This window comes from Castanea sativa, chromosome 5, assembly GCF_040712315.1.
Source record: "Castanea sativa cultivar Marrone di Chiusa Pesio chromosome 5, ASM4071231v1".
NCBI classification, from domain to species: Eukaryota; Viridiplantae; Streptophyta; class Magnoliopsida; order Fagales; family Fagaceae; genus Castanea; species Castanea sativa.
The window spans coordinates 11,270,801-11,294,728 of record NC_134017.1 but is presented as its reverse complement, the minus strand read 5'-3'; the positions used below and the strand labels follow the sequence as shown (position 1 = coordinate 11,294,728).

Here is a 23,928-nt window from a genome sequence, read left to right as displayed (position 1 = left end):
AACAGTGTCGTCGTCTCAATACTAAAGTTGATAATCAGTAGACCAATTTGAAGACTAAAAACAGTGTCGTCGTCTCAATACTAAAGTTGATAATCAGTAGACCAGAAAAAGAACAAAGATAAGGTAAAAAAGAAAGTTGATAATGTGCAAGTGAAACCAAAATTTCCGCAAAGAGAGAAGAATTATTACTTGTGCTTTTGCTTTTTTCTTCTTCTTATTATTATTATTTTTTTGGGGTACAAATTGCTTTTGCTTTTGCTTATACACATTGCCTTGTTATTACGCGTGTTGGTTTGCTTTTGCTTCCAATTGCAACGAATTTGCTTTCTTTTATTGTCCTTTTAAGTTGATACTTGGTACGATGTTCTATTTTTTATTGGCTGGTCTCCTACCAAAAGCGATGCTGACATGGCAGGAGTGCATCATAGGAAAAGTATACTTCTTACTTTCCAGAATTCTGTGTACCCGTCATTGTTTCTTCGTTATTCACAGTTTGCGGCAAATGACATATATAACAAGGTGTGTAGAACTCTCTATGCTACTGGCGCTCACATTTTTGCATATAATTTGTCACGACTATCTTATATATGATGAATTATGATAGACTATCTGTTACTATAACATAAATTTACAATTTTTTCTTTAGTACTCATAATTTACTAAAACGAAATGGTATTTCACGCGCGTCAAATCATTGTGTCACTGACAGTTAAGTCCCACACCCACAGACCCACTTATCAACTAGACTAATCAGAAAATAGTCTCATGGGACGCATAAACTATACTTTATGAAATAATGCTTGTGCCACATAATTTGTACCACGTAGCGAGTTGTGGGTAGTATAGATATGACTTCACATGAATTCACGTTATTTCCCTACCAATTACAACTCACCGTATAGTCGAGCTGTGCCACAAATTGCCCCTTACGTGACACTAGCGTACCTCTATTTTATGCTACTTACTATAAGTCTACTAGTATCACTATTTAAACTCAAAATTCAAGCATCCCTCCCTTCCAGTACTTGGAGTCTTGGTCTTCACTCGCAGATCTTTCTTTCACAACTTTACCACCTGCTATGTACAGACACCATTCTGCCTTCCACCTCTCCGGTGGCGGCGGCAGCGGCTAAGTTTCACAGCAGCAACAGCCTCCTCCGCTAACACCTTTTAAAATCCCAGTTTTGGCCTCCCAAAATCCTCCCTGCTGCCTTAACTTTCCTTCAACAACAACTCCTCACTTCAAAAAAAAAAAAAAAACAAAGCTACTACTCGGATCATGGAGAAGATCGACTCTGCCGTCACAAACGCCAGACGCAATATAATCGCTGCCGGAGAGAGCGTGACGGCAAGGAAAGTGTCTCAGGTTACACTACACATCCTCAACCTCGACTCTTGGAATTCTCTCGGCTTTCCAATGCAGGAGGTCCCCAGTCTTCACCGCCTTATGCTTATTGAAGGGAAGGTACTATTACTGTTACTATTACTATTATTCTGTAGTTCTAATTCTAATTCTATTTTGATCCTATAATAAGTCCTTATTTTTGTTGCTTGGTTTAAATTAGATAAATGCATTTATCCATTGCTTTGTTGGGGTCCAAAGAATTACCTCATTGTATGATTTGGAAGTGGCAATCTGTAAGAATGAGGGCGTAGATAGCTTCGAAGAGCTCGAATTGGGGCCTTTGGTGCGACACCCACTTGCCTTGCATTATTTTTCACTCAAACCTGATGCCACTGAAGTGTTTAAGATAACCGGTGAGGAGGTAATTAGTTTCCTTTGGAAGTTCGTGTATAGGATGAAGAAGAAGAGTAACAATGTTCAAGTTGAAGAGTTTTCGGATAGGAAGAAGAAGAAGAATAGGAGTTATTATTACAATGACAATATTCAAGTTGAAGAGTTTTTGGATTTTATTGCTAAGAGGCGTTCCGTTGCCAGCAAGGAAGAACTTTGCTTACGAATTCAAAACTTGGGGATGCATATTTCTGCTGTCCGAAAAGCCATGAACTCACAGACTACCATTTTAAAGAGACCTGCAGATGCTACTTCTATTTCTCAGCGTATCGAATCAATCTCCTCTGCACAGAAGGATTTTGGTGGCAAGCGCATCAGATTTGTTTCGTCAAGCTCCAGTGACGATGAAATTGATGATGATCCCAACAATGCTAACTCGCCATCACAAAATGTTGCAAGTTCTGACCAAGTGACTAGCTATCCTCACCCGGCTGAAATTGAAGAGATGACAAGGCTTGGGTTCGATGATGAGGCTTGGGAGTACCCTGCTCCTGCTAGTGGCAGCCCAAGGCACAATGAGAGTTGTAATCGATTTCCATGTTCCATCATTCTTGGACCCTCTGGATCATCTAAAAATGTAAAAAAGAAAGATAAAAAGGAAAAGACAAATAGAAAAGAAAGGAAAAGAAATTTTAATGAAGCTGATCTTGCAATTGATAATCAATCTATAAAGAAATTCATTACGAACTGGAAGAAGGCATGTCGGGACCATACTGTGCCTGATAAGGTATGTTAATTCTTGTTATAAAATTATGCTTCATGCCTATTCGCTGCTTTATATTGTTTATCTGATGTTGAAATATAATTTTGCTTTGTATGGTTTATATAAAGAATATGTGTGTAAATTTAATTCTTTAAAATGATTTCACAATAGTTCTCAAGGTTTATAAAATTTTCCTTATCTTCGATTGAGTTGAGTATAATTTGAAATGGGTGAAGTGTCCATTTGCATTTGGGATTGCTTAAATTCACTCTTACTTGTGATAACATCATTAAGAGAGGCTACACTTAGTAGGATGGTGTTACATGTGCTGGTGTAGTGGGGGAGATGGTGGACCACCTTTTAAGTCATTGTACCGTTGCATATAATTTGTGGAATTTTGTTTTTAGATGCTTTGGGACCCATTAGGTCCTACTAGGTAAGGTGATGGATGTCATGTTTAGTTGGAGGAATTGGGTGGGTAAGCATTCATTACTGATTTGGAGTATGTTTCGTTTGTGTTTGATGTGGTCTATTTGGAGGGAATGTAATCAACATAAATTTGAAGATGTGCAGTGTATGGGGATTCAGTTCCTAACAACTTTTTCTAGCTCTCTATTTGATTGGTCTTGAGCATGGGGCTTTACACATTGTGATTCGATTGCGATGTTTTTAGACTCATTGTCTTTTTGTATGTAATTCTTTTTTGTCATTTTTTAGGCTTCTTCATGTCCTTTGCTCATGAAGTAGTATTTTCTCAATAAAATTTTCTTCTTTATATATATGAAAAATTCCTTGGGTTTTATTTGATTGAAAAAACAAGTTAGTAAAAATAATTGTACTTAAAAATAATTGAGGTTTTAAAATGTTATGCCTAGCCAAATAAGAAATAAGTCATCCTTAAAAAAAAAATACTGAATTTATGTTTTAAGGCCATTGTATGATTGGAAGAGGACCTTTGGCAGCCTCCAATTTTTTTATTTTTTATTGGTAAGTTATAGATACACCACCTCACCTTCCATCCCACTATTGTAGGAAAGGAATAGCCAATTTTGCTTATTGTCACAGCATCCTCCATTGTCATTTATTTTAAGATTTTGTTGCTCTTCTATATTTTGGTTTGTAATTTTTTTGAAGGAGAATGCGTACTTCTCCTTTATACTTTTTCAAGGCCTGTTATTATTATTTCTATTACTTATAAAAAAAAAAGAATTATGAGAAAAAGCAAGCACTTGCCATGAAAACTTATATCTTACATTACATGCCTTGAGACTTGTATTGTGAAATTGAACAGATTTTTTTTCCTTCAACCTTGGTCTATCTTTTGTGATTATTTCAGGTCTCTATTAAATGTTTGGATTGTTGTGATCACTTGATGTTGCAGAAGTTTAGGAGCATATATGAAATTTAGGGACTGTTAAGTGAAATGCCATAGTCTTCTATGTTCTGCAGTACTGACTTGTTCAAAGTAACAAATTATCAAGTTATTTATGGATTTCAAAATATCTATTGGTGCCCAGAACTTTTCTTATGAAACGGTTGCCTACAAACTCCAATAATAGGGGTTGGTTGTTAAAAGAAAATAATGGAAACAGTGAGGAAAGAAAAAGATAGTTTTTAAGGCTATTCTTTTAGTGTTCTGTTCTCTTCTTGATGATTTGCGTAACATTATGTTTGATTCATTGCAAGAGAAAAGAAAAGGAGTTTTTTATTTTTTATTTTATTATTTTTTAAATCCATTTTCAAAAATTTGGTTTATTGATGGGGAGAGAAAAGAAAAGAAATTGCAAGGAACACTGGTCATCATTCTTTTCCAGGGTCTACCCAAAAAATATGCTAGATATGGAGAGACAATTATAGTTTGATGTAGTGTTTTGATTTTGATTGGGGTTTAGACTCAAGATTTTAAGTTTTTAGATATGAGATTTATGGAAGTTTTGGAGTTGAAATTTGACAAGAAAACGAACAAACAGAGGTCCAGGGGCTGTAAACATACTAGAATGGTAAATTTGAATTTTTGGGCTTGTTGATGCTCATTGATGATAAGTTGTGCTGATGGTTTTGGCTTGAAAGAGGTCTGGTTTTGGTTCAGAAAATTAATGAAATTTTTTTAAGAAGAATGAGATAATCAGGCAGAGTCTTACTAGTTCTTCTAGAGTCACCTAGCAGAATATTTTTTATTGGGTAATTCAATAGTTGGTGGAAGGGAAATTTCAACATTGGACATCTCCATTGAAACACCAAGAAGCACCAATTGAGCTCTAAGGCTCTTAGCAACTCATTTGGGAAGAAATTTAGTGGATTTTCATGATTAAAGGGAAGCATAATATGCTGAATTTTGTTAATATAAGTTCTCTCTGTAATTGTTTACAGGGCCACAAAGTTTGATTATTCAGTAATAAATTCTTGGGAAAAGTTAATGAATTTTGGTTCAGTTCTATTTCTTGTTGTAATGCTATGTTTCTAATCAGGGGCTGGTCTATTTGGTTCTTGTTTATTGTGCTTACAAAAATGAGATATGATTCTCAGCTGACATCTCCTAATACTTGTAGGTTTTCGAGAGGATGCTTCAATTTTATAACATAAAAGATCGACGAATGAAGAAAATCAAATCGATGTTTTCCAATTTTCCATTTGATGGATTAATAAATACTGCTGTAAGTTGATTGTGTTGAATTTTAGTGTTAGCCTTTATTACATGTAATAACTGAATAATATAATCTTATCATGAAGAATTTTAGCTAGCTCCTATTTTCTGCATTGTGTTTGGGAATCTGGTTTTCTGTTAGACTAATTTAATCTAAGTCCAATTTTATATTCCCATGTAAGGTTTTTTCTTTTAATAAAAACTAGAACTATGCCTCTGCACTGATTGATAAAAAATCATATGTAAAATAATGAAAATATTTCAATAATATAATTGAAATGTTATTGTGGACAGCTGCTCACGGTCGGATTCTCACTTTGGATAATCTCATGATTAGGGGTTGTCGCCCTTTGGCAAATTGGTGTTGTATGTGTTGTTGTGATGGGGAGTCGGTTGACCACCTTCTTCTTCATTGTACTGTTTCTCATACCTTATGGTCTCTTATGCTTCAGGCTTTTGGTATCCACTGGGTTATGCCAAGATTAGTGATGGGGTTGTTATCTTGTTGGCATCAGTGGTTAGGGAAGCATAACTCGAATATTTGGAATTTGATTCCAGGGTGTTTATTGTGGATTGTTTGGTTGGAACGGAATCGTCGCTCCTTTGAGAACATGGAGAAGACATTGGATGAGTTAAAGGTGTTATGTCAGCGTAGCCTTTTTGAGTGGTCTCGTTGTTGGGGTTTTACTGATTCTTCGTCTCTTTCAGAGTTTATGTTTTCCCTTAGAGTTTCCTTCCCTTAGTTTTTCTTTCTTTGTATCTTTCTGTTCATCATCATGAACATCCTGTACTATTTTTTCTATTAATATTACTTCTTTGATTACCTATCAAAAAAAAAAAAAAAAAAAAAAAATATATATATATATATATAATTGAAATTGAACAATGAAACAGATAGTAAATATGAAAAAAAAAAAAAAAAAACTTCTAGTAAAGTGGCAGAAGCAGATCATGTACAGCTGAGTGTGATTAAAAGCAAACCTAAGGTGCGCTTGAAGCCCCAAGGTCTGAGTGCTTCTCTTGGCCAAAAAAAAGCTCATTTAATGAAGTGCACATTGAAGACAGTACGCCTCGGTGTGCTTTTTTATATTTTATGCTAAAAAAGATATGAATCATCAAAATTAATTGCTTGATCTTAAAAGATATAACTTGGAAGAATGATTTAATATACAACCACTATCCTTAAGGTGTATAGTATGACTCTTCTATCTTATAACTATTCTTTTGAAAAAGGGTCTTACAATCTGATAATCACAACCTCCTCAGTATTCATTTCTTTTTACGGATCCTGGTTCTGACAGCCATAATAATAATATGATTATAGACATTTCTTATCTCTGTACTCATTGGGCAGGATTTTGGACTTAGTAAGAGTTATCTCTCACCAATTGTGCTGACCTGTTTCAAATGTATTGGTTAAAACTCAGTAACTTAGGTTTTGGCATGTTGTTTTGTAAGTCATTATTAATTTCTTGCCTTTATTGATAAAAATTTCTCTTAATTACTACAGATAAGGTTTTCCTGAGTTTCATAATAAAAGAATTCTTGTTTAACGACTTGTCTTGGGCTGAATGGAGTTATTGTACCTTTGTGTTTTTTTATATTCTTCTTTGTAACATGTTTTCCTTGGATTGCTGTTTCTTCTGCTTCTACGTTCCCTATTGATGTAGAACACAAATAAAAAATAGGAAATAAAAGAAGAATAAAAGGAAAAACATAATAAATCCTAAGCTTCACCACCTAGAATTTGCCTCCAAACCCTAGGCTTCACCACCTAAGGGTGTTTGATATCACCACCAAACAAAGGAGGAGACATTTCTCAACTCATTATAATTAATTCTTATTCAAATGCAACTGTCCTTTCTCATTACAGCAGTATCAATTAAATAGGTTTTAGGGATTATAGCAATATGGGAAATGCCTAATCAAATTCCTAAAAAGCCTCAACATTAAAAACTAATTTCAAAATTCAAATTCAAAAATAATTTCAAATTTAGAGACAAAATCTTAAATGAATTTTGTGCTCCCTGCATCACCTATTCTACCCTCTTCTTTTTCCACCTAATTTTTACAGTTTTGGTGTTGAATTCTACTGGTTTTTCTTGATATGTAAGTTTATAATTGCTGAGGCCAATGGTCTGTGGACCAATTGGTATCTCCTTTGCCCATGAATAAGGGGTGAGGGATGGGATCATGGGTTCAATCCTGAGTCTCTCATTTCAGAATCATTAGAATATGGTTAAGCCAAATTGTAACAACATTGATGATTTGAAATGAGATCAACCTCAAAAATTTGGGAGCAAGACTCAGCGATGATTGGATCTTATTTCACTGCAGTGGTAAGTGGTAACTAATCATTATCTACTGTAATGTCCTTAATTCATCCCATATCCCTTGGACTTCTACCGCATTAACCTCTACAGTTTCTATCAACTTTGAAGAATCCCATTCAATCTCATCTATTTGCACCCAATTCTGATATGGAGGAGCTTGGTGATAATCAGGCAAGGGGTTCTTCCTAATGCTAGGCTTGGTAATGATGTTGGGATTTGGGAGAGTTCCATTGTCTATGAGATCTTGTATTCATGTTTGAGGCGGAAACAATTGTCAGTTTTATGGAAGTGGCAATACTCATTGAGTTTCCAAGTATGAGGTACAAGATCGGGCATAGGTGTGGGATCTAGAGGTTTGATGAATATTTACATGCAGTAAGTGTATAATTACCATTAGTGACTCTAGTTGCATGGTGTTGTAAAAATATGGAGTCCTCCTTCCGGAGACCTGCTTGTAAAGGACAATGCTGTATTGTCTATGACTCATGTCTAGTAATCCAGGCCATCTAAAGATTAACTCTTCTATCTAAATGAAGGTTATTGTTTGACTAGGACTTTACCTTTCTTTTTTTGTTATTTAAAATAATCTTATAAGTTACTTCAGATGGTATAGGTGCTACTTCCTGTATCTTCTGTTTGTTTGAGTGTCCTCATTTTTTAATTGTTGTTTATCATAGTAACTCACCTCTGCAATCCTAGTTGTGATGCATCTATATTAGATCATACATTATGATATAAGTTGCTTATATTGCAGGTGATATCTACCAAATCTGGAATGTGGGACAGCATATTTGATACCATCATAGCCATTGATCAACAGGAATTAACCAGCTCACATATGCAAAACCAATCTGAATATGAGATCATAGATGTTGAACCAAGTGTTAAGGATGCACCTGAGCATAGTGTTGAGCTTACACACAGTGAGTAGCGTTTGCTTCTTAAATTAGGCTTTGCTGATAATAGTTCAGTTATGATTGGCAAATAGGCTTTTCTTCTTAAAATAGGATGCACCAATAGACTTGTGTTATCTGTCTTCTTTTTTTTTTTTGGGGGGGGGGGGGGGGGGGGGTTTTAATAATTTTTGTGATTGCCAACCTAAATTGGTTGAAAGTTAAAAATCCCTCCCCCACCCACCCCTCCCCTCCCCTCCCCCTTCCTCTCAACCTAAAGAAAAAAGAAGAGAACCACCAAGAGTTAAATGTTATGGGCACTATGACTTGGCTAAGCATTTTGACATTATCTTGGTTTCTAAATCTTGCTGAAATTTGTAAAATTTAGCTCACTAGACTCTTGTCATAATGCCACAACTTTAATATAAAAAGCCTTGGAATTCTAGGGAGATTATGTGAGACTTTGATATTTGTTTTTTGTTTTTGGACAAGTGGGCTTTGATATTTGTTAATGGAAAAGGTGTATTTTCATTTGGCTAGCTGGGCATAATTTGGTGTGATTTACTTGATAAGTGAATTGGGGACCCAAAGTGCTAGCACAATCATTTGGGGACCTCACCTTATGAAGTGGTGATCACTAGTTTGAATCTACCTTTCCTCCCCATTGGAGTCAAAACTTATATAAGAAAAAAGTGAATTGGGGAAGGTGTCAATATGTTGTGACACTTATTTAAGTTTCCCTCCTTATTATCCCATCATTCCTAATATTATTTCCCAATAAATTTGTTCACTTTAATTGTGATGTGTAACTACCAATTTGATCTCACAGGTGTTTCTGTTGAGGACATTATCAGGAAAGTTGCAATGTATTTCCCTGGAATCCATAGTTATGGTCAATCAGTTTTAGAAAAGAGAATTAACATCTTAAGGAAGCTCTGTGATTGTGAGTTTTGGCTAGCGGAGCAATTTTGTGTCAATACATTTAAATCGCTTGGTTTTGGGGAGTTTTTAATGTTTCTAGAAAAACATGCCTCCCTGCTACCTGCTGAAATACACCAGTTCTTAACAGGTGACGTATGTGAAAAATCCCCTTTCAAGGTTTGCATGCTTCAGCATCAGCTGGTTGTTTTAGTATCACAAGCTCTGAATGGCTGCATGGGGGAGAAAGAAATAGCGACCAAACAGATGATTTCTTCACTGCTTATGAGGCAATTCCCATTGATCAGTTTCAAAATTTCGGAAGATGGTTGTGTGTCAGACTTCCTAGATATTTTGGGGAAGCATAAGAACAATGTAAGTTCTAAAGGAGTCCTATTTTCTGTAACATTATTTGAAATGTGTTATGTTGGAGACTCAACAGCCCATAATGGAAGTGAATTATTAGAAACCACCAAGGTGAGAATCGATGTCAGCCAGAAAGCAGGAGCCTTGGGATCTCTTACATCCAAGGATGCAATTGAGGCCTTACTTAGGGCACCGCTGATGTCAGATCTAAACACATGGGCACATTGGGACCTGATCTTTGCTCCCTCACTTGGTCCTCTTGTACCATGGTTGTTAAATGAAGTCAACACGAAAGAATTATTGTGTTTAGTGACTAAGGATGGCAAAGTCATGCGCATTGATCATTCGGCAACTGTGGACTCATTCTTGGAAGCTGCACTTCAAGGATCTCCTTTTCAAACAGCTGTGCAGTTGTTATCTTTGTTCTCATTAGTTGGGGGAGAAAAATATGTTCCCTTGTCCCTTTTAAAATGTCATGCACGTCATGCATTTGAAGTCATTTTGAAGAATTCTCTTGAGAGTAGAGAAGTAAATGACACTCAAAGCTCTCTCATGCAAGGAAACGCCTTATATAGGCAGAAAGTTGTTGATGAGGCTGCTACTAGTAGTTTTAGTAGTGAGTTAAACAAAAGTTTATGCAAAATGAATAAAGCAGTGCCTGTTGTATCAAGATTTTTCCTTGATTGTCTTGGCTATTTACCCATAGAGTTTTGTGGTTTTGCTGCTGATATTTTGCTTTCTGGAATGCGATCTGTCATCAAAGATGCTAATTCAGCGATTTTGTGTGAATGCAACAAAAGGGAAGAGCGTGTCATGCTTCATGAAGTTGGATTGTCTCTTGGTATAGTGGAGTGGATCAATGATTACCATGCATTTTGTTCTGCTGATATTACTGATTTTTTCCCATCTGGAACTTCATGCTTGGAATCTGCTGGGCCTGAGAAAAGCAATGGCTCCAAGAATATTCAAGATTTGCCAGGTAAGTCTTCCACTTCCAAAGTAAAATTGAATGTACCTCGCGTGACAGATGGGCAGAATGAAGAACTTACTGGAGTTTGTCAATCAATCACTGGGTTAGAAGTTTTTGATGGTAGAATTAGCAGTGGTCACTTGCAACTTTTATCTGAACTTAATGAAGATAAGAATGCAGCCCTGGTCATTGAATCTATCAGGCGGGATGAATTTGGCCTTGATCCAAGTCTTTCAAACACTGAAATTAGCATGTTAAAGAAACAGCATGCTCGCCTAGGGAGAGCACTTCATTGCCTTTCACAAGAATTATATTCTCAGGATTCACATTTTCTTCTTGAGCTGGTAAGATCATCTTCTTTGTCTCTTTCATTGCAAGTGGTAGTATACTGCAACTTCACATGCGAATGACATCATGAACCAATATAGTTTTGTGAAGTTGATTTTTCAATGCATCTTATGTACCATAAGGACTTTACTTTCACATTTTTAAATATCAGTTGTATTATCATGTAGTTTAAATATCGGCTGTATTATCATGCTGGTCGAAAGAACTTTGTTTACTGTTGTCATACTTTTTTGATATATTTTGATATTCTTACTCTTCTACCACTGGTGTTTTCTTTCCTTCCATCTATAACATCTAAGATGTCAACAAATATAGGAACACAGTGATGTTAAGACTATTTCATCAATATCTCCTTCATCAACATCACCATTCTTGAAAACTAATCTTAATTGGTGATGTTGATGGAGTAATCGTATTAAAGAAAGAAGTAAAACTCAAATAGGGACTGTCCTGGTCCCTAAAGAATTAAAATCCTAAAACTAAAGATCTAAAAAAATGAAAGAAAGGTGTAGATTTTACTCAGTCTAAAGCAGTCATCCAATACTACTCCAAGGAAATTTCACAACAATCAACCCTTGAAATGCCACATAAGATGGACCACTAATATTTCGAACCTAGCTAAACTTCAATATATTCTATCCTCAACTCTGCTAGAAGGGAAGTTAGAAATACAATAAATGTGTATGCATCTATGATTGGTACCAACTCACATTTGCTCAAATTGACCTTCTTATGTAAGACAAATTGGAGGAATTTGTCTACGGATAGTTGTGGTGGGTTAAGGTTTACGAGGATTTGTGGAAATAGGATCCAGAGTTGTTGGAGAATGGTTTATGGGGTTGTGTTAGGATTTTGAAGTGGTTTGATGAGTTATTTGGTGGCTATTTGGTAGAAGAAAGTATGTGGACTCCTAGTTTGACTAGAAAACTAAAACCTAAAAAAATACTGACTTGGAACCAAAGAAAAAAAAAACCTAATCTACTTAGGATATCATATATAGAAGATTCTAGACCTAACTAAATTACAAAAATACCCTTAAGTTGTAGGGTTGTAGAAATTGTAGATTGCTCATGACCATATAATGGACAAGGTTTTCTACCAAACCAATTTGGAGGAATCTCCTCCAACCCACTAAGTTGCTATTTATAAACTATCTATGTGTATAATTTAAACAAGCAACATGACTCATTTAAAAAGTCTTGTGACTAAAAGTACACGTGAGTGGTTTCTTTAATTGCCACATAGTGGGTTGGAGGAAGTTTCCTCCAAATTGGTTTCAAGGTAAATTTTTTCCATATAAAATTTCCTATAACTAATAAAATATAAAAAACTCTTTTTACTTGAAAAGACTCATATTCACATGTGGACCTAATAAAATTATTCTTGAATAGGGGAGAAATTTTATTGGGATTGCACTCTTATTTTAAAGAAATGTTTATTTACATATAAAAAAAAAAAATTGAATAGGGGGATTTCCAAAATAAAAGCAATTCCATCTTCCATGGATGCATCACCTTTAACCTGATACCACCTTGAAACAAAGGAGTAAATATTGAACAAAGCCAAGTTCATTCAGATTTTGGAAGGATTGAATCATCAGCGGATTCCAAATGGTTGATCACCTTTACCTCTCCTCCCTCTTCCTAAAAGCTGGTTAAATAGCCAACACCAATATTTTAGTGTAGCATTATGCTAAAAAGCTCCATAACCAATATGAAGAGGAGAGAAGATAAAGTATTCCGTTGTCTCAATATTCTTTTAACCTCCAAAGAATCTGGCCTGCCATTATAAAAAAAAATAAAAGAACAAAAAAATGAATTGTGAAACACAAAACCAAACCCATTTCCTCCACTTTTCACCAAAACTAAACTTGGCCATTAAGTGCATTAGAAAAAAAAAAAAAAAAAGTCCTAGTTAACATGGGCTTATGCCTTTTTTTATTTATTTTAAATTGGTTACACACGCGAACCTATTGAGTTTTGAACCCTGCCATAACTTCACCTTTTTACTTATTCTTGTGGGAGGAGTTAGTGCCATTTGAGTAAGTGCTCAATGTGTAAATTACATCTTCTAGGAACACCACTTTGAGCCTGCTATCAAGTCATTTGTTCACAACATACTGAATTATGACTTGGAAAACATTTTGAAGTATTTAGCAAGAACATTAGTGATTAAGCGATCTATTAAAATAATGCCTCTATTTATACATTTTTGTACCATCAACTTCTTTTAAGAAAATTGATCTCCCTTCTGAAGCAGCTGTAAAATTTGTAAGAGGCTTTCTTTGTGCATTTGTCCGCCCATGAAATACAATGCCCGTTCCTTTTTCACTTGAAGGACCCTTGGTAGCAACAAATCTTAATGTGTGCTCTCTCTTTTTGGAAGAGTAATTTTCAAAACATTGTAACCTAGAGGAGCAAAGCCCACAATCATATTATTAGCTGATTTGGTGTAAGAGCTAATATGATATGAGTTTCTAGCAAAGTGGAACAGAAAGTCACCAGAATAGAGCTTACATCCTAGCAATTTGACTTTTTAGATGCTCTCAGGAACCAACATTGTGAAGCTTGGACTTGCCCCTGAGCTGAATTGGCTCCCAAGGAGATGATGTGACTTGTTTAGGCTTCTTTCTCTGTTCTGCCTCTTCTTCCATCCTTTGTATCTTTCAAAGATGTTTTGGTGACACTTTATGACATGGTTTTATTCCTACATTACTAATTTTTTAGCAAATAAGCCTTCATGCGACAATAGAATCCCTTAAAAATAGATTGACAATAACTGCAACTAAAGTTTGTGTTTCCACCCCCTTCAACCAAATTTTCCAATTTAGTGACGTTCTTCCAAAGAAGAGCACAATGATCTACTGCATAAGATGAACTCACTCTCCAAAGCCATTAACCTATAACAGTATTGTACTAAAATAATTCGGCTAAAATCAACAATAAACAATGGGGGAAATCACACCAACCACTTCCCTTGAGTACAAGGAAATGACAATTTCCCTACTTCACATTGTATTGTGATAACATACATTGTGACTTCTGGTTTTATGGTTTTTAATTCTCACTTGCTATTCTTTTTACTGTTATATGATTTTGTGAAAAGCTAATAATAACCCAGATGGTTGGGCATGGGAATTGTGATCTAGTTTATCATTTGATATTATGTCATCTGTACCCTTCTTTGTGTATTGTACATCCTGATACAGACTGCAACCCCAATTGTATGGAATCTTTTTTGGTTTGATTATGAAGATGAATTTGATTATAGGTATTAAGTACAAAATAGGTTTCTTAGAAGCCTTTTTTTTATTTTATAATAAATGAATCTATTTATTGTTCATTTTGCTTCAGGTTCAAAATGCTGATGATAATATTTATCTGGAAAATGTGGAACCAACTCTGACATTCATTCTTCGAGACTCAGGCATTATTGTCCTAAATAATGAGCAAGGCTTTTCTGCTCAAAACATTAGAGCACTTTGTGACGTTGGAAATTCGACAAAGAAAGGATCTAATGCTGGGTATATAGGGAAGAAGGGCATCGGTTTCAAATCAGTCTTCCGGGTATGTTTGAAGAAAACTATAATCATAATTTTGTTTGTTTGTTATTTATTGGGACAAGTACTAAGAAATTTATTGAAAAAAATGAAAGTGGGCATTGGCCAAGTACACAGGTTGTTAGATGAGATCATTCTTTGTTTTTTTTATTATTATAAAATTTTCTGTTTTTTTTTTTTTGATAGGTAATCAAAGATTTATTGCATAAACATCATGTTTACGATGGTGAACACTTTGAACTTAAAACAGATACAAGTAATTCAAGAAGAGTTATGAACAAACAAGAGATTATCATAAATGGAAATGCATTGTGTAAAACCTCAAACTCTACCCCATTGAAATAAAGTCCAACCTAGTATAGGTTTTGAAAGATCTGCAGATCTCACAATATCTTCAAAAGTACGATGATTACGTTCCCGCCAAATTAACCACATAAGACAAGCTGGAACCATATTCCAAATATTAGAAGATTTATTTGTGTTTACTTGAGAATATTTGTTTTAAAGAAAGTCATAGAATCAAGTAGCTCAACTGAACTGAACCTAAGGCTTAATCCTGAAAGTATCATGATATCATATGTTTTAAAATTATAGAAGCTTTGATTTCTTGGCTATTTGTTGCTAAGTGAACCGCTTTATATCATAGTATTGTTCAAAGTTTCTGAGATACATATCTATCTGATTTGGGTGCTTGTATTCTTTTCTTGAAAGTTACTGCACTATTTTACTTACAAGTTTCATTTAAAGATTTTCGTGCTTTTGAAGGAATCTTTTCTGGTCAAGCTCCGGCAATTCACTGGATTATTACGTAGCTCTGGTTTTGTTTTGTTTTTGTTTTTGTTTTTGTTTTTTTTTTGGGGTAGAGGGTGGGGTGGGGTTTCCTCTTGGATTAGGATCCTCTAGAATGCCCTAAAGGATCTTATCCCTTCTTTTTTACCTGTTTATTTTGTGCATCTTCTTACTGTTTGTCTTATTAAGTTATTGTGGGATATAAAGGTTATGCTTCTCAAACTCCAGGATTGAATACTAACAATTGCAAGAAGTTCAGAAGCCGATTATTTAATCTAGTATTTGACGCTTTAGAAGCAGATGATATAATCTAATGTTGACACTCATCTCCAATATAATCAATCTTTTCGTTGACTCTTTTCATCTGTCACGTGCATTCATAAGCTTTATTGTGGTTATTGGTTGTTTTACGTTGGTAAAAATGTGATTGACAAAGAATGTAATCTTTTTATTTAGAATTAATTTTTTGCTTAGGGTTTATGACTCAATATTCCAGGAGTGGACATGCAACATTGAGTGAAGTTTTGAAGAAGATGATTAAAATAGGCGTTTAAAGGCTATCTCCCTCAAAGATTTTAAAAATGATTGGAGTAGTATGCAGATGTTTTTCATTTATAGTAAGTGTGTCAAAGTCTATGTTTAACGAACTCTACATTTTTCAGAAAATTGTAATTGTGGTGAAAAGTGTTATGGTGTGAAACCAGTCAGAGAGTTTGAATGTGGTATCTTCACATAGAAAACTGAGTTACTTTTTGACTGAATGTTTTATCAAACTAATGGTTATACACTATAAATAATCAACGTTCATCAATTTGGTTGTTCTTTCTACAGATCACAGATGCTCCAGAGATTCATTCTAATGGGTTTCATGTCAAATTTGATATAAGTGAGGGTCAGATTGGTTTTGTTTTGCCAACAATAGTACTTCCTTGTGATATTGACTTGTTCAATAGGCTGGCATCTAGTGACACTGATCATTTGGACGATCAATGCTGGAACACTTGCATTGTACTTCCTTTCAGATCAAGATTTTCGGACAGTACTGTCATGAGCAGCATTATCACTATGTTTTCAGAACTTCACCCATCTTTATTGCTTTTTCTTCACCGGCTTAAGTGCATTAGGTTTAGAAACTTGCTCAATGATTCATTCATCGTGATGAAAAAAGAAATTGTGGGAAATGGCATCGTAAGGGTTTCACATGGAAATGAGAAAATGACATGGTTTGTAGAATCGAAGAAGTTGTGGACGGAGGTCATTCGTCGTGATGTGCAAACAACAGAGATCTCTATAGCATTTACATTGCAGGAATCAATTGATGGGGATTACATTCCACTTCTAGACCAGTGGCCTGTTTTTGCATTTCTTCCTTTAAGGACTTATGGTCTGAAATTTATTCTTCAAGGTGATTTTGTTCTTCCGTCATCTAGAGAGGAAGTGGATGGAGATAGTCCGTGGAATCAGTGGTTATTGTCTGAGTTTCCTGGTTTGTTTGTTGATGCTCAGAGATCCTTTTGCACTCTTTCATGTTTTAGAGAGAATCCAGGAAAGGCTGTGTCTGCTTTTATGAGCTTTGTTCCGCTTGTTGGGGAAGTTCATGGTTTCTTTTCAAGTCTTCCCCGGTTGATTATTTCTAAATTACGTATGACAAACTGCTTACTTCTGGAAGGAGGAAACGACAGATGGGCTCCTCCTTGCAAGGTTCTAAGAGGTTGGAATGAACAGGCTTGCATTCTTCTTCCTGATAGTATGCTTAGTGAGCACCTTGGCCTTGGATTCTTGGATAGAAATATACAAATTTCTGATTCATTATCAAGGTCACTGGGTATTGAGGAGTATGGACCTAAAATTCTACTACAATTTATGTGCTCTCTGAGTCATGTGGAGAATGGCATCAAATCCATGGGCCTGTATTGGTTGTCTTCTTGGCTAAATGCACTTTATACAATGTCATTCCATTCATCTAGAAAAAATTTGTTAAACTCTGATACAGAAGGTGATCTCATAGAGAACCTTCAAAAAATATCATTTATTCCTCTTTCAGATGGTACATACAGTTCAGTGAATGAAGGTACAATCTGGTTACAATCTGATATGGTAAGCACTGGGTTTGATGGCAAGCATGGACTTGAAGCTTTCCCAAATTTATTTGCTAAACTTCGAACTGTGAATCCTGCCCTCCTTTCTGCATCAACCGTTGATACCTCATGCATGGATATGAGTTTAGTGGGCAACCTTACCAACGTGCTTCATAGAATTGGTGTCCAGTGGTTGTCTGCTCATGAAATTGTGAAGGTGCACATCTTGCCAGCTGTATCTGATGACAGAATTACAAATAGGGACAAGAATTTGATGACAGAGTATGTTTGCTTTGTAATGATCCACCTACAGTCTAGCTGCCCTGATTGTTTTGTTGAAAGGGAGAACATAATCTCCCAATTACAAAATAAAGCTTTCATTTTAACAAATCAGGGCTTTAAACGGCTTGTTGAGGTGCCAATTCATTTTAGTAAAGAATATGGGAATCCAGTCAATGTGAATAAGTTGATCAATGTTGTAGATATGGAATGGCATGAAGTTGACACCACTTATTTGAGGTATCCAGTTACTGAATCGCTCTCATGTGGACTGGTGAAATGGAGGGAATTTTTCCAGGAAATAGGTGTTGTGGATTTTGTGCAAATTAATCAAGTTGATAAGACTGTTTCTGATCTATCTCATATCAATTTTAAGAATCTAATGTGGGAAAGAGATCTGATTTCCCCTGAATCAATTGCCAAAGACTGGGAATCCCATGAATTGGTCCATTTAATCTCTGTATTGTCCAAAAATGGCATGCAGCAAAGTTGTATATATCTGTTAGAGATTTTTGATACACTATGGGATAGTTGTTTTAGTGACAAAGTGATGGGTTACTGCAATCCTAACTCTGGCGAAGATAGCAAACCCTTCAAGTCTTCTTTTATGAGCAGCATCTGTGATGTCCAGTGGGTAGTATCTAGCATGGATGATGAGCTTCACTATCCCAAAGATTTATTTTATGATTGTGAAGCTGTACGCTCAATTCTGGGTGCTTCTGCTCCATTTGCTGTTCCGAAGGTTAGTATGATATACACCGAATATTACCTTTTGAACTTCTCATCTTGTTTTAACTTTGATGTAATCTTTCTTCAATTCTGTTTCCTTTTAAATGGGCTGTATATCTAATTATCATGTATACTCTTTACAAAGTTATTTTCTTTTTATGCATGAAATATTGTGAAAGGTGCAATATATTTAGAAGCTTTTTGGTTTAACTTTCATGACTGCTTCCATTGTGATTTTAAGAACTAGAATGTGATACAAAACATACTAAAGGTTGCTACAATTATCAGAAAGGGTGTTCCGCACAATGAGATTGGGAGCCATATTGAGCAAACAGCTCTATCTTTAGGAGCATCTCCCTCTCTCTCTCTCTCTCTCTCTCTCTCTCTCATTTGTTTCTCTTCCCTTGCCTTGCCAAAGCATTGCACATCGACTGAGAAAGGGTGTGAGCCTGAATTTGCTACATCAATCAATATGAATTCTTTTTTTTCTTGGGTTAATTATTAGTTTTATGAAAAATGCAGAACAGATTAGACCTTTAATTAAAGAAAAGGTGAAAAAAATATGAAATATTGATGCAGATAAAGTTTTTGTTAGAACATAAAGTTATATGAAATAAACTTTCATCACAAAGTTCACGTTTGTATGCAAGAAGAAAGTGAGTTCATCAGGGTTGCTCCTGGTCTTTTGTGTATTTGATATTACGTTGCAAGATATGCATGCTCTGTGTTAAATACTGTAACATGAAACAAAATATATGTGCTTCTCCATACAATTCTTTGAATGGGTGGCAAGCCAAATCCAAATTAAATGATTATCTATTATAAACATTGTTCGTTAGCACTCCTACAAGAAACAACCTAGCTAAGGTGTGCCCTACATTTTCTTCGCTTGCTCTGCAGTTGCGCCTCATACAGTGTTCTGCCCCTTTAATATGATGAGAAGAATGGTGCCTCCAAGTTTGAAAAATCCCTCAATGCAACTTTCATTGCTTTAATTCCTAAAAAGAATGGTGCCTCCAATATTAGAGATTTTCGTCCTATAAGTTTGGTCGGGAGTGTGTATAAAATCTTGGCCAAGGTCTTGGCTAATCGCTTGAGAGTGGTTTTAGATCAGTTGATTTCTGAGAATCAGAATAGCTTTGTGGGCGGGAGACAAATCCTAGACTCGGTTCTCATTGCAAATGAGTGTGTGGACAGTCGTGGGAAAAGCAGGGTTCCTGGAGTCATTTGTAAGCTCGACATGGAGAAAGCTTACGATCATGTGAATTGGGAGGTGTTGTTGTATCTGCTGAATAGGATGGGCTTTGGAGTGAAGTGGTGTAAGTGGATTCGTTCTTGTATATCCACAATTCAGTTCTCTGTTTTGATTAATGGGTCTCCAGCTGATTTCTTTGGCAGCTCTAGGGGTTTACGACAAGGTGACCCGCTATCTCCTATGCTGTTCTTGATCTTGATGGAGGTGTTTAGTAGGATGTTGAGAAGAATGGAGGGAGCTGGCTTGATTCGTGGCTTTAATCTCGGGGGTAGGAGGGATGGTGGGGAACGTGTTTCTCATCTTTTATTCGCAGATGATACTATCCTTTTTTGTGATGCTGAGGTGGAGCAAATTCTTCATATTCGGTTGTTGCTCCTCAGCTTTCAGGCGGTTACTGGTTTGAAGGTCAATGTGCATAAGAGCGAGATGGTTCCTATAGGGGAGGTTGGTGATGTGCATGCTCTGGCTGATATCCTGGGCTGCAGAGTTGGATCTTTACCTATGTTGTATCTTGGCATGCCGCTGGGGGCTTCTCACAATTCCCCTGCAATTTGGAATACAATTTTGGAAAATTTCAAGCGGAAATTATCTGGGTGGAAGAAGTTGTATCTGTCTAAGGGGGGTCGATTGATGTTACTCAAGAGTACACTTTCTAGTCTTCCGACTTACTTTCTATCGTTATTCACCATTCCCACTCTTGTGGCTAATAAAATTGAAAAGTTGCAAAGGGATTTCTTATGGGGAGATAGCAAGATTCATTTGGTAGGTTGGGATAAAGTTTGTGCGCCTATAGCCAATGGTGGCTTAGGGATAAGAAAACTCACTACCTTCAATAGAGCTTTATTGGGGAAATGGTTGTGGCGGTTTGGAAAGGAAGAGGGTCGGTTATGGAGGCGGGTAGTTGCCTCAAAATACGGGGAAGGTCGGGGGGATGGACCTCAAAGCTGGGTAGGAGAGCTCATGGGTGTGGTTTGTGGAGAAGTATCCGCATGGGTTGGGAGGACTTCAGCAAAAATTGTCAGTTTGTGGCCGGTTTGGGAAATAGGGTGAGATTCTGGCAGGATGGGTGGTATGGGGATCAACCTTTTCAGTTGGCTTTTCCAAGGCTGTATGGCATTGCCATTGATAAGGAGGCTTCTATTGAAGCTTCTTTGCATTGGCAGGGGGCGGAGGGTAGAAGATCTTGGAATGTTCGTTTTAGCAGATTTTTTAATGATTGGGAGATGGATGAAGGGCTGCATTTTCTTCGTATTTTGGGTGCTTTAAACCCTCCTATGGACGTTGGTGACCGGATGAGATGGAAATTGAAGCCTAATGGGGCTTTTGATATCCGGTCGTACTATTACAAATTAAGAAACTCCCCTTCAACTATCTTTCCTTGGAAAGCGATTTGGAGAGTAAAGGCCCCTAGGCGAGTTTCTTTTTTCGTTTGGTGTGTAGCTTGGAATAGGATCCTAACGGGAGACAATCTGAGATTGAGGAGATTGAATTTTGTGGATTGGTGCATAATGTGTCGTCATTGCGGGGAGACGGTAGATCACTTACTCCTTCATTGTGAGGTGGCCTATAGATTATGGAGTTTTGTCTTCGGAACTTTCGGCCTGGCTTGGGTTATGCCTAGAATGATTTCAGACTTGCTCTTTGGTTGGTGGAATTGGCTGGGAAAGCATTCATCTCAGATCTGGAATTTAGTCCCGCTGTGCCTCCTTTGGTGTATTTGGAAGGAGCGGAATCGGAGGACTTTTGAGGATTTGGATTGCTCTTATGATCAGCTGCTTGTTTCTTTTAGTGGAACTCTTTTTGATTGGTCTCGGGCGTGGGGACTCACGTCTAGTGACTCCCTCCCTTCTTTCCTTTGTTCCCTTTTCCTTTTGTAATCTATTTGTTGTTTGGTTCTCTCCCTTGTCTCTCTTTGTTTTTCCTCTTGTATTTTCTGGGTTGCTCTATGTTCTTCAGGCATAGAGTAGCTGCTCATTTATATATATATCTCTTACTTATCAAAAAAAAAAAATATGATGAGAAGAAGAGGGGCCACCCTCTTTTCTTTTCTGCACCAATCCTTATTTACTACTATATCTTTTCTTGGGTATATAGCTCAGTTGGTAGAGAGGATAACCAGCACCGGTTCCTCCTTTCTTTGTTTGGGGTAGGGGTAGGTGTGGGGGTACTTGCTTTAAGAACCTGCTATATCTATTCATCAAAAAAAAAAAAAGAACCTGCTATATCTCCCTGTATGATGGGATGATTTAGCTGCTATGGGTTTATACAAGTTCTTTATTGAGCTTTTTTTTCTTCTTCTTGGAACAGGTACAAAATGGAAAGCTAGTAAGTGATATTGGGTTTAAGATTAAAGTTACTATTGATGACATTTTGGAAATTCTAAAAGTGTGGAGAAGTTCTCAGAGGCCTTTTAAGGCCAGGTATTGCTGCATCTTATTTTCCATTTTGGATTTTTGATATTTGTCATCTGAAAGAGAATTTATTTAGTAAATGTTCTTTCCTGCTGGCTATAGGAACTAATTAGTATTCTTTTTTTGTTTTATGACAAAGGATTTTAATGCTTTACTTCTTTCTGCTGTTTAATTGATTTGTTCATACATATTTGGTAGTTTTCTCTTTCCACATAAAAAATCCATACATTATGTGGCTTTACTATTCCTTTTTCATGTGAAGTATTTGTCTATAGCTTGTGTTTTTACAAATAATGCCTTTTTTTTCTTTTTCTTTTTTTCGTTTTGAGCATGTTAGTGGTATAATATTTTCTATGCAGGGTAATAGTGCAATAATGCCAATGTTCATAAAAATAAAATAAATAAATAATATAAAAAGCAAATGGTAGTGTGTTTCTCAGTGCGACCAATTAAAACTGATATCAGTGCTTAGATTATGTTCCTATAGTATCATCTGCGTACTTTTTGTACTTGAGATTGCTCTTTTAGTCATTCTCTGCATTTATCTGAATTTGTTTTGGGGGCTCATCACCTGACTGGTTTTTTTTTCCCTAGCGATGCTTCTGAAATATATATATTTGATTAGAACATCACTGGAACCTCTATATGTTATGTGCTTTTTTTTTATTACATTCTTAACATCCATCTTTTTATTAAATTTATCTTTCATAAAAAAAGGAAAAAGAAAAAGAAAAGAAAGAGATTGCATACCACCCTTGGTAATTCTTGTGTCTTAGGATGTGTGTAAGTTATATATATATATATAGTGTTATTGGGTAATTCTCAAGATTTCATATGTTCTACATGTTGTGGAAACTTATGTGTAAGCAATCAATGTTGGATGGAAATTCCTTGCATGGCTATTTTGGCAATTTAGATAATTCAAATGATTCTTGGACATTTGTTTGTTTATAATTTGACAGACGAGTTGATTCAATTCGAGAAAAGGAAAGGAAGGTAGAAAAAGACTTAAAATAACATTAATAGAAGTATTAAAAAAGGACATGTCAATTAAGTAGGTGATTGACAATAATATTTTGGATAGGATTGAATAACATAAAAAATACATGTAACCAACCTTGATTAGTATGCTGAGCATCGATATCCTCAAGCCCAATTTTTTGGGACTAAGACTTGGAACAGGGGCAGAACTAGTAAGAAGAGAGGAGGGCCATGCCACCCCACCCCCCTCCCAAAAAAAAAAATCACAAAAGTCCTTTTATATTATGTGTTTTTATTGAATATTTCAAAGATTTACCTTGTCGAAATTGGAGTTGGCCCTCACAAATATTTTAGTCCAATGGTGTTCTTAAAAGAAACAAAACTATATTTTATCTTGTAATTAAGAGGTGTAACAAGTTAAACATTATAGTTTCAAAGTAATAAATTAGTGAAATTACCCTATAATTTCAAAAGTGACAAAATATACCTCTTTTTTTAAAAATAACAAACTAGACTTTAACCCATTGCGTTTGAGGTATAATGCAGGTTGGGGTTTAAGTTTTACTTTTTAAAACATCACATTTTAATTTCTTACTCTCAAAACTGTATATATTAATTTGTCACATGCTTAAAATTAAATTTCTCAAAAAAGAATTGGTCAATTGGTCTAATATTCATAGAGACATATGTAATTTTTTTTTCCTTCTCAATTTCATTTTTTATTGTAAAACATGCTCTTCTACTTCTATTAAAGTTATACATCATTCATGCTTTGGTACTTCATTGGTTTCATTAAAATTTTGTTAATCACTTTGGTATACAATTAGTATTTTTAATTTTTTTTTTTTTGAGGATAAACGTCAGAATTAGTATTTTA

At 35.7% G+C, this 23,928-nt stretch overlaps 1 protein-coding gene across 1 annotated transcript in view; it reads left to right on the top strand.

Annotated features, from left to right (window-relative positions):
* The first annotated feature begins 930 nt into the window (after nt 1-930).
* The window catches only part of LOC142636038 (protein NO VEIN-like), a 28,122-nt gene continuing 5,124 nt past the window's right edge, over nt 931-23,928 (top strand). The window contains exons 1-8 of the mRNA XM_075810103.1: nt 931-1,465; nt 1,566-2,522; nt 5,048-5,152; nt 8,230-8,398; nt 9,198-10,966; nt 14,324-14,536; nt 16,150-18,417; nt 21,967-22,079. Coding sequence (XP_075666218.1) covers nt 1,280-1,465; nt 1,566-2,522; nt 5,048-5,152; nt 8,230-8,398; nt 9,198-10,966; nt 14,324-14,536; nt 16,150-18,417; nt 21,967-22,079 — 5,780 coding nt within the window. The 5' untranslated portion in view covers nt 931-1,279. The remainder of the gene's footprint in view (nt 1,466-1,565; nt 2,523-5,047; nt 5,153-8,229; nt 8,399-9,197; nt 10,967-14,323; nt 14,537-16,149; nt 18,418-21,966; nt 22,080-23,928) is intronic.